The sequence below is a fragment of the Paramisgurnus dabryanus genome, chromosome 16, assembly GCF_030506205.2.
Source record: "Paramisgurnus dabryanus chromosome 16, PD_genome_1.1, whole genome shotgun sequence".
In the NCBI taxonomy this organism is placed as follows: domain Eukaryota; kingdom Metazoa; phylum Chordata; class Actinopteri; order Cypriniformes; family Cobitidae; genus Paramisgurnus; species Paramisgurnus dabryanus.
In genome coordinates this window covers 36,778,893-36,790,827 of record NC_133352.1, presented here as the reverse complement: position 1 = coordinate 36,790,827, position 11,935 = coordinate 36,778,893, and the positions used below count along the sequence as shown (strand labels likewise).

At 38.5% G+C, this 11,935-nt stretch overlaps 1 protein-coding gene across 2 annotated transcripts; it reads right to left on the bottom strand.

The window, feature by feature from the left end:
• Positions 1-456: 456 nt before the first annotated feature.
• On the bottom strand, positions 457-11,887 carry simc1 (SUMO interacting motifs containing 1). Of its 2 annotated transcripts, none has more exons than XM_065242806.2 (10): positions 11,438-11,887; positions 7,888-8,961; positions 5,034-5,287; positions 4,795-4,864; positions 4,541-4,701; positions 4,371-4,442; positions 4,155-4,286; positions 2,036-2,192; positions 1,856-1,940; positions 457-1,758 (listed from the first exon to the last, which is right to left on the bottom strand). In XM_065242806.2, the coding sequence occupies exons 1-10, from the start codon at positions 11,564-11,566 to the stop codon at positions 1,535-1,537; spliced, it is 2,358 nt and encodes a 785-aa protein (XP_065098878.1). In that variant the 5' UTR covers positions 11,567-11,887; the 3' UTR covers positions 457-1,534. The 2 variants fall into 2 exon arrangements, with proteins under 2 accessions (XP_065098878.1, XP_073668289.1); XM_073812188.1 differs by lacking the exon at positions 11,438-11,887 and adding an exon at positions 11,091-11,222.
• Between the last annotated feature and the right edge of the window lie 48 nt (positions 11,888-11,935).

Here is an 11,935-nt window from a genome sequence, read left to right as displayed (position 1 = left end):
ATGTACATTTGACATGATGTGTAACATTATTTACACTTTTAAAGAAACTTTAACATCCCAGTAAACGGTTCTCTGTAGTGAAGACACAGACAGGTTCTGAAGCCTTTGATTGATTGAAGGTTCTTTGGTGAACTAGAAGTTCTTCTATGCCAGGGGTGCCCAAACTTTTTCCTACCAATGGCCAAAAATCAAATATATATATATTAAATTAAAGTTGCCCAGATCTCCCAATTTATAACTTTCTAATATAAAAAAAAATAAGCAAACATTACTTTGTTTATACATAAACTAATGCAGTTTTATTTTCAAAGATATTTTTAAATTCTTTTTGTCTGTGTGCCACTCAACCTCTCTATTATTAGCCTTTAGTATTATCACCCTATAATATTATTATTAACCTATAGTACCCAAGTTTGTTGAGTTTCATGATGCATAGGCTACACTCAAGTATACATGTACATAAAAAAAATAATTCACTTTAATTCATTGCATTTGATTACATTTTTATAATGTACAAATAAAACAAAAATGTTACATATTAGAAACTGTTTAATTAGAAATATGAACATCTGTGTCAATGACGTTTATCCTTTTTCTTTATCTCACGTGGCATGAAGGGCCAAATTTAAGGTCATTGTGGGCCATCTTTTGGGCACCTCAGTTTTAATGCCATCACTGGGAGGAGTCCTTTATTTTGAAGAGGATCACGATGGCTGCTCTGGTTACCTAATTTTGAGATGATCAAAGATATATAAAATATTTTTTCTTCAGGGTCTTCCTCAAGATTGTTTTAACATTATTGCACACAGAAGAGTTAAAGTCGCAATGAAATTGAAATGAAAATCTGTCATGTGTTTTGGAATATTGTGGTATTTTTTACACAACTTACTGTGAGGTTTGTTATATTTTAACAATTCATGTCTCCTCATAATCTTTAAATCAGAAATGCAAATCTTCTCCCCTTCTTGAAACAAGATGATGCACAAGAAACAACAGGCAAAGTACAGCAAGAAATCATACGGAGACGTCTACTTTCAACTCGCTCCCTCTGTATTTTTACATCATCCCCCAGTAAGTTCTTGCAGCAACAAATAAAGGCAAACAAGCCTAATTTTTTTTACTTCCGGTCATACGGTATGTAGGGTGGGCAGGGTCTGGAAAAAGATGACAGCGATTAGCAAATAGCAACATGACCTGACTTCCAATGATCCAATCAGTTCTCGATTGGGTTCCCGCCCTACCTTTTATCATTTCAGAAGCCGTTTCATTCGGATATACGTCACCACAGGCAAAATAATACAAATCGCTACTTCCATTTCATGGCAACTTTAAAATTTGTTAAAGACAAAAAACAGGTGCAGTTCTAGACTTATTCTGTGGTAATATTATACACAAAGCCCTGTCTTAAAGATGCTGAATAGTGCACTCATTAAGTGTTGTTCTGTTAGGGAGTCTTAATGAACAATTACACAAATCATTTCCAAGTATTTAAAACAGATGTATTTAAAATATACAAACAAAATATTTACAAGAGTCAATTTATTTGAATATTTTTGGAGAAATTAATAATGTGGTCTTGTAGTTTAAAAAGGGACTCCTTCATGTCTGTGGAAAGAGTCTGACCGATGTCTTTCACTGCACGAGACAGGAAGACATTAATCGCTTCTTGCACCGCTGAACTTGTCACCTGGTCTTTTTTGGTCCACAGTGGAGCGCGTGACCCATCATAACGCTCTGTGATGGAGAGGTTGAGGTGACCTGAAAACAAAGGTTTATCAGCAGGGTAAGGCTATTAAAAGGATCTTACATGTTTGTGCCATAGCGTTGTGTACTAGCTGATAAATGTATGCATTACCCGTTACCGCCTCTTCATAACTGAGCGTCAGCATCCACAGAAGTTGTAAAAGTTCACCCCAGCTTCTCCATCTCTCTTCCCCATCCTGGCAAACACGCAGGAAGATGAGATCAGTAGAGTTCATACAGAACATCAATGCAAATCTGCTATAAAATAAAGTAAAGATGATTTGTGTTTTACAGAAGGGTCTGAAGCCAGCGTGGAGTTTTGGAAGAAGTGTAGCAGCAAACCCAGAGACATGAGCAAGGTGCTCTTGTGAGAACAAGCATCTTCCATCAGTCGTTCCAGTAATTTGGATTTCAGCAGTTTGTTCTCTATTGTGCTTAACAATAACAGTCTAACAAACCACACACACACACACACACACACACACACACACACACACACACACACACACACACAAAAAAAGTAGAATTAGAATTTTGCCTATAATGTGCTATTATAACAGCAAACACATCCACACAAAGCCTGAGCTTTCCCTATCCAATCTCATTTTTCATCATTCTAAGGGTGTTTTCACACCTAGTTCGTTTGAGCCCTCCAAACACTCTCAGAGCAGTTCAGATTTGTGTGAACAAACCAAGTGATCTCAGACCACCGTAAAAGGACCCGAAAGTGAACCGAACGGTTTGCTTTTGGGTACTTTTGTGGTTCGATTTGTTTTTGATATGTGAAATCAATGAGGTCCCGGTCGGCTTCGCGTGTCGTTTTGACATCGTTTCAAAATCAACTGCTGCACAGAAAGCTGGGGTCGGAGTTCTTATGAAGTTGTGATGTGAACAAGAAAGGGTCTGAGATCACTTCAGTTCTGAAGAGGACCAAAAAAAGATCTGGGTCCTCTTTTGAGTCCACTATACTGTGAACACCAAAAGAACTGAGGTCACATTCGGCTAGTACTTTTCTGGTTCACTTTAATTGAACTGGGTTTGGTTCTTTTCAAATGAACTATGTGAAAACACCTTAAAATAAAGTCTGTAAACACGGCGTCATCAAGAAATATCTTTGTACACACGAAACCAACGAAATGGCGTAGTAATTCTGCCACAGAGATGCACTAAAAACAGTGAAGACGACGACTTGGGAGCTTGTGCATGAACCTTGTTGTTGTTCATAATCATTTGTTGCTCATCATAGTAGCAAATAGGGTTAAAAAAAGGCAAAAAGTTTTTGGTAAAATTCCAGTAAATTTTCGGAAACTTTCCATGGGAACTCAATCTACAGAATTTTGGAAATGTTCCAAATTGGAAACATAACGGAAATGTATGGGAATTCAAGGGAATTATTTAAAAATTGTAGGAAATATGAACACGAAAGTTTTAAACAAATTTACATGAATACATGCAAGTACATGCAGATTACATCAGTGATATGGGTGCATGTGATTGAAATGGTAAATGGACTGCATTTATATAGCGCTTACAAACGGACCCAATGCCATCCAAAGCGCTTTACATGTTGCCTCACATTCACTCATACATTTATACACCGACAGCGGTGTCAGCCATGCAAGGCGCCATCCAGCTCGTCGGGAGCAGCCGGGGTTTGGTGTCTTGCTCAAGGACACCTCGACACGTGGTCAGGTGGAACCAGGGATTGAACCACCAACCTTCCGGTTTGTAGAACCACTGAGCCGCTGCCACCCCATTCACTTCCATGGTGGAAAAAAGAAAGTACTAGGGAAGTGAATGGGGTCTACGAACTGTTTTGGTTACAAACATTTCTCAAAATATCTTCCTTTGTGTTCATCAGAACAAAGAAATTTATACAGTTTTGTAACAAAAAGTTCCCCGTTACAGGCATCACAGAATGTTTTTCAAATTCCCAGTTTATTCCCATTACTTCCCATATATTCCTGTTAATTTCCATGGAAAGTTTTCAGCCTTGAAAATTCCCAGAGTATTGCAACATTTGTAGCAAAGGAGCAGAAGATTTTGCTTTAGTAAAGGTAATGGGCTCACTACCTTCTGCAGCACAAACACAAGCATGTAGTCTGCCATTGTTGTTGTCGGCATTACGTGACGTAGCGGTGTCTGACTAGGGTCGAGGTGTGGGGTGATGACATCATCCCATCACAAAATATAAAGTTTGGCAGTAGACACGAAACTGCAAGGATTCAGTGTTCAGACTTTTCCACTCTGGACCTGAATTCAGGCTTCAAAAACGCAGATACGATACAATATTTTACGTACAGAGCTAAACGTGTCTCTGTGTGGAAGGGCTCTTTATTTAGAGTTGATTTAGTCAAAGCTATAAATGAATTGAAATATGTGAAAGGGCTTGCGTTGGTTTGTTTAGTCACCTTATCTGTCTGCTTGGAATCATGGTGTTAAGTCTTAAGAAAAGTTCCTGTGAAAGTTTATTAGAATTGCTTTCGGGGTTCTTGTCCACCTCTAGGGCCAACGTCAACATCCTCTGAAGCGACAAAACAATCCTATGACAAATTAATAGATTCTGGTTATATCAATAATTAGAAAGGAAGGTACTATGATGATGAGAAAATGACCACGTCACATACTTAAGATAGTTGTTGGTCTCCTTGTGGTTCACTGATTCCTTAGCAGCATTCATCATCCAGTTTAAAAGATCCCTAAGAACACGAGTCAGGAGCTTATAACACATTATACACATGATAACAAAATCAGGTCTTATCCAAAAATGAGTTAATAATTGCTGGTTGTAACTCACTTGACATGTGTGAACCTGAGCTGACAAGAAATCATTTTCTTTACGAGAGAGAGATGAAGACACTGTTTTGTTAGTCTGAACTGAAAATCATCTTCTAAAACCTTCAGCACGTACTGCAGCAGCAAACAGCGAATCTCCGTCCGTAACCTCTTACTGTCATCCTTAAAACACAAAGTACAATAAGTGTGAAACATTTGAATATATATATATATATAATCAATATATTTTAAGTATTAAAAATATTCTCTCCTTACACGTTCCTCCATAACCGACGTCAGCAGTTGCCAATCCCACGGGACTGTAGATGTATTGGCTGGGTGGTATCTGAACAGAAATATTTATCACAATTGGTCTGTTTGCCCAACTTTTAATTCTGCTTTCATTTTGACAGGACGGGAATGAGCAGAGCAGGTTGGAAACGACCCGAGTTGAAATCAAACTTCACTCTGAATTTATTATTTCATTAAAACACAAAAACCTCAGATCACACTACCTCTGTGTCTTCATCAAAAGGTTATAGGCCTCTATGGCCAGGACATCTGAGCTTTGGGGGTCCAAGAAAATCCCCCTGAGCAGGTGTTTGGTGACATCCACAGGTGGGAAGTATCGAGGCTGAATGAAGTCGGCGAGCAGCTGAAGAGTGCCTTCTGGATAATTCTCCTCAATGGTGCTGTTGACCAAACTGAGGCTCTGACGACAAAGCGGTTCAGGAGAACCAAAGTCTTCGTCTTCCTCCCCATCGGCAAGCTGTTAAAACAGTAAATGTTTTATTTATTGTGTATATATTTGGCTGTGATAGTAGGGTTTTTATCTTGGTTTAAGCTATTTTCAACATTCACTTGTGAATCTAAAATATTCTCGTTATGCAATGAAGGAAGAGTAAACATCTAGTCATAACGTAGTGTTGTTTTTGGCAGCCTGTTTGAATTTTAGATTTAGTCTAGTCTTTCTGTTAAGCTGTCATTTTAGTTTTTATTAGTTTTAGTCACGTTCATACTCTTTTTAGTCTAGTAAAGCTTTAGTTGACTAAAAGACTGGGCATTTTAGTCTGGTTTTAGTCAGAATTATCCATGACTATTTTTGTCTAGTTTTAGTCTCTTTTTTGTTATGCAATTCTATTTAACCGAAACAAAAAGTACCCAGTAAAAGCCTAGTATGGACGAAACCAACATGTTCTTTTATCAAAGTCATCTTGTTATATTATTGTTATATTATAGACTATATTAAGAATACATCCATTCCAGACATGAAAGATTCTCTAATTTGAATTTACAAGATATTTATTTTACTAACCTCTGAGTTAGTGACCTGACTGTTTGTAAAAGAGTCTACATAAAAGTCTAAATAATCAAAACAGAAGTAGTCTAAGCAAAGCACACAAACAGGGTCGCTGCTGGTCAAATCACACATTGTCATTTTTAGATTATGTCTCTCACAGTGGACATGCACCTACGATGACAATTTGCAGACACCGCCATCCATGATTTCTAAGTGGGAGAACTTGCAAAATAGCAGGGTGTTCAAATACTTATTTTCCTCACTGTATACATTTTAACAGGCTTATGAACTGACCTGGAAGTGATGCACGGGTTTTATTTTGGATTTGTCCATTGGGAAGGACAGAATGCGGTCTTGCCGGGCATAGCTGTCCATTAATTGTGACATTGTTCTGCAAAAGGATGGCGTATATGATATCAAACTAAAGCACCACAAGACCAGACTGCTCTGCATGCTTTTAAATCACTCTCGCTGTACTTTGATTTTTTTTTTCGCAGATCTATCTGCGCAGCACCATTGCATACACAATCATCTGCAGTGAGGTGGTGGGGGCGCAGATATACAGGGATGGCTAAAAGAGAGGAAATAACATAACATTTCTTGCTTTGGTCAACAAAAATGAAGAGACATTTTAGAATAATTTTCATTTTGTAAACCACTTTTAGTCTCGTTCTTATTCATCAACATTATTCATTATAGTCTCATCGTCACACGACCAGCATTTATGTTTTTACGGCTTGTTCGTGTTCATGCAGCGCTGTGCAGACTGATCGGCAACTGACTTGAGCTGGCGCTGAAGGCATGTGATGGTGACGTATGGTTTTAAAGTACCGCAAGAGTGTTTCGAGAGTAGCCGGATAGTTCAGCCAAAGCAGCCTCTCCAGAGCATAGATATGTAGAAATGCTAGATGTCTCACCCGCGCTGCTGGCCAGCTGAGTGGAATGTCCGCATTTGGCAGCCATCTTACCACAGGCAGCTCGCTCACTCATAGCACCATATAACCATATAACTTGCCCTAAATTTTTACAGATTTTCAAACCATTTGGTTTGTTATAAACGTCAAAGATGTACCTATGACACTGCATACTTATACTTAAAAAAACATTTTTCACAAAACATGTTGAAGCATCCAGAATTATAGCCACGTTAATAACGTTTGTAATTTGGTAGAAAATTGAGCAAGTTATGGTCATTTAAAAAATACCTGCACCATTAAACTCAATGCTACGAGTGAGCGAGCTGCCTGTGGTAAGATGGCTGCCAGGTGATGACGTTAGAGACGCAACACATCTAGCCTTTATACATATCTATGCTACAGAGCAGCTGCATGGAGTTCTGATGACGACAGAGCTCTTCCTCATGTGTCGCCTCACTGATGACACTGATCATGTGCGTTTCAAGTTTAATTCAACCAATAAACATTATAAATTCATGTTCTATAATAAGTAAAACACGTTATTGTGTGTAAATATGTGTTATATTGTGTTGTGTATAGTATAATATAAATTATATATAAGTATATATATTAGTATATAAAAATGAAAATTCCAGACTCTATTGTAATGTTTGGCTTGTTTCCCTTTTCGTTGTTTCGGGCATACACTATAAGCAGAAATTAAAATATTTGATATAAAATGTTTCTGGTTGCAAGTTTTTATTAAAAGGTTTTTTTTAATGACCATCTAATTCACTTTATTTGCGATGATAAAAAAGAAACATGGGGCACACGTCACTACAGCAAGCAGCTCCTCCCTCGACTGCAAGCGGAAAACTTCGCTGATCGACCTGCGCAGCGCCGCATGAACTCAAACAAGCCTGATGCGTCTCGTCTCATTTCAGGTGATAAAGGTTTTTTGACGACTATATTTGGTCATACTTTTCGTTGAAGAAAGCAACACTAGTCATAAGGGCTGTCAAATAAAAGAGCACTTCTGTTGTTGTTCATTTATGTCAACACTAAGCTACTGGGGTTTTGTTCAAGGTTTCAGATAAAGCAAGAATATAAGGACACAACAGCGATCAAAGTAGCCCTGATATATACTTATGAATAAAAAGAAAGAAAACGTACCATATGGGAAACGGTTCCAACCATACACTGCTTCAATTTTCTGTACTCAGCCAGACAAATATATTGTCTGTTTTGTGTGTTGTCTTCAGAAAGATCCGACTCCACGTTATCTAGCACATCTTCGTGTCCTTCATCGATGCTTGCTTTGGATGGTGAGGAACATGGAGAGATTGGAAAGCTGTTGAGGCTACTTGGTGACCGACCAGGTGAATGTGTCATTGTGTCACTGGCAAGAAGCTCGGTGGAGGTGGGACTGTTTGCTTTACTGGACCGACTGCGTACAGATGTAAGCCTTGGACTACAGGGGAGAGATAAACCCAACAAAGGAGCCGTGCTGGGGGACGAAGCCTGAATCTCTGTTACGGAATAATTTTCACCAATATTTGTAGTTTCACCGTCCTCCTTCAATGAAACCGTATCGGACGCTAAGATCTGAGGTGGTTGCTGATTTTTCCATGATGTGTTACTGGATACATCTGAGAATACAATCGCATCTACTTCACTTGGACAGTAATATGGGCTGTCAAGGCTATAAGTAGGAGAGTAAAAACCAGCACCCCATATTTCTGAAGACGTTCTTTGCTCGGGCTCTGCTTTAGAGAGTTGTGCGTCTGTAGTGTTCTCAGATGACACCGTAACAGAGTTTTTTAATACTTCAGATAAACTTTCAAAAGGCTTTGGGTTTTTACTTGAAATGTCACTGAAGTGTTCAAAGGACGTTTTGTCCCAGCTCGACTGTTCAGACACTAAAGTTGAATTTGTCCTTTGGATAATTGTCTCTGTCAAAAAGTTTTCCTGAGGAGGTGACACGGAGAGATCAGACCGTACGCTGCTGGATCGGAAACACTCAGGACTGACTACATCTTTATCGATGTAACTGGTCTGAGATTCACATCGTTGAGATCCTGTTAGTGGACGCACAGCAGAGTTTTTATCGTGCTTGTCTATTAATGATGAATCCTCATCAGATGGACAGACTTCTCTTAGATCTATTAGGACTGGAGAAATGCTATTCCTCTTTGAGCTTTTTCTAATAGAAGGGGTCAACTTTTGATCGGTGATATCGATGAGAACCTGAGATAAACATGAGTAAAAACATAAAAGTGAGAAGTAAGATAAAGTCAAGTGAATAGAGGTCAACCAAAAGCCATATGGCCTTTGCAATAGAGACAGTAAAGAGGTGACGGCTCAACCTTTACGAAAAGTAAACAGTTTTACTACCATAACTATAAAAAGTTTAATTGGACGCATGTGTGTTGTCATGGTTACGCAACTTAACTTCCGGTCTCAGTTTGTTTAATGGTCTGACTAGTGGCTAAACTGACCTCTGGAAAAAATACCTCAGAAAATAACAAATGTTTAGGTTTCCTAAAGACGATGGCGATCACATGGATCAGCGCAATGTGAAAGGAGGTTTGGCAGCCGATCTGTAAGATTGTATAGATTAGACAGGACACATTTCACGCAGTAATGTTAGCGTAGGGGTGGGCGATAAACCGGTAGACAAAATTAACCGGTAGAAATTTGTCAACCGGTAGAGATTTTGGACTATCGTTTCTATCGAGGTTACGTGCCCACGTCACGCTCCTGTGCGTGTGGTCGCGAAAACGTAACGTTTGTACACGTATTTAAGCACTGCAGTTTTAAAACAAGTTATTTTAAGCCATTGAAACACAGACAACAGATCTGTATGCGTGCGTTCTTTCTGTGTGTCAGGAGCGGACAAGTCGCGCAACCGCTGCTCTTTCTGTCTGTGAGGAGCGCGCAAGTCGCGCGACCTCTGCTTATTAAGCTCGTGAGCATTTTTCCCGCTTTATTGGCCTTAAATACACATATGCGTCAAAATTCCCGTCTTTGCAAGCATCATCATAAACACGACCAGTAAGGTCTTAAGAGAAAGTAAACAGCTAAAAGAGAAAGCGCATGTGTAACAGTGTATTGGATCCGGACTTTGGTCTTAAAGGGGAAGTTACCTAATTTTGCTCCTGTCTGTCACTCGTGTTAATCAAACAGCATTGAGAAAAAAATCTCTCACTGCTCCTGATTAAATCACTTTTCTACCTTAAATAAAAATATATATAGGCCTATACATACATGCATAATTATTTATTATCATTCTTATTGACTGTGTATCTTCAGAGAGCTTGAGTTTTGTTTGTTTTTATCTTCTTTCTATGCTTGTATATGTTTTTTGTGAGAATTATGAACATTTCTATGGTATTAAAGATTTAAACCTTATTAAAACATAAAAAACTCTACCGTGATACATATCGTTATCATGATATAAAATTAATCCTATCGTGATAGAAGATTTTGGTCATATCGCCCACCCCTAGCTCAGTGTAGTTTTTGATATGATTTAGCTATGATTTGAACTAAGGTAATCTACTTGTTGTTTATTTAGCTTGTTATCAGAAATAAACTTCTCTAAAAAGACTCTGTTGTTATTGATTCTTTGTGGAGTTTAACGGAAGTTACTTTTGTTCTACGAAAGCTCTTTGGTTATGTTGTTACTGCTAAAACCATCTATAGTTTAAAGAGGCCTTTACATGAAAATCTGACTTCGTGCGTAAGTGCTATAATTGGGTCCCCAATGAAATCTGGAAATTGTGAAAAAGATCAACCCAGTAACTTGTGAAAAAACAGCTCATTGAAATTTGGCTCCCCTTGTGATGTCACAACTTTAACCCACTGCCATTTAATGCAGAGATCAGCTCATTTGCATTTTAAAGGACACACCCAAAAATGGCCAATTATCAGTTTACCAACTGCGCGTCCACATATAATCATGTACCTGATATTTATGATAATGTACGATGCACAACGTTTAAAAATAAATGTCTGAAAGAAAAAGGGTTCTTCACGCTGATGCCATAGAACAGAGGAACCATTTTTGTTACCCAAAGAACCTTTCAGTCAAAAGTTCATAAACAGCCCTTGCTTAATAACATTACAATTTCTACTACAAAGAATCCTCTCTGCAACAGAAAAATCATTTTATGAATTTTCATTGTTAAGAGTTCAGGTGTAAAGTAATGGAAATGTCATTAATGAAATAAATATCAAGCCCATATAAAACACATTCTCATAGTAAACACATTGAAAACAAAGCATACAAAAACGTTGATACCAATGTTTTAAATGAACACGATTGTAACCTGCATTAGTTTATTTAGTAAAAGAGAAGGCAAAGATAATGTCACCTGAGATGCTGCGTCAGACCATCTAACGTTACCGGACATTCGCGCGAAACGGTCAAAAACAGTACGTGTGACGCTTTCCTCGCTGACATAAGCAGCACTAGTTTCAAACATCACTAGTCTCTTTTAGTTAATCACTAAAGTCACCCGGTTAAAAACAGGGACATTACAGTATGTGAAAGCACGCGTGGTAGAAATCGATTGGATGCCAAAATTTGCTCAGGCGCACATCGTAAACAAAGCGCGGGTTTTACATATGTAAACGAACTTGTCTTACCACTCGGTGGCCAAACGAATGCGGCCATAAAGAGAAACCTTAAGAGTTTAATGCATGATAAAATCAAACTTACAGGTGTAACTGGAAGCCATTCTTCTCGTATAAACGGCACAGCGTCGTCTTTGTCTTCTTGATAAGTGTTTATAAAAACAACATCAGAGCCGTCGTCGCTGCCCGAGCTGAGAGAAATAATGTCATCCATAATAGTGCGTCGATTTAAGTCATGATTATACTGACACCCAGAGGAAAAACAGCTCGTCCAGGAGAAAACACGAGATGTCCAGTTTACCTGTGCGCGCTGGTGGTTAGGCCTAACCTATATTGTGTCATTAATAAGCTGTAATAACTGAATACACGTGAGGCACAAATGTGCACATAACTTTTCTAGTCAATCATCATCCCGTTACGGTCAAACAGGTATCCATCCACTAAACAAAACATCACGTTGGTGAATTTTAAAATGTTTTGGCAGGCATCACTCTGGTGTGTAGGATGTTTGTGTTTCGAGAAAGGAACTTACGCAAGTGTAACGTTAATGTCACTTTATGCGGAGCGGAAGTGTGAAGTAAAG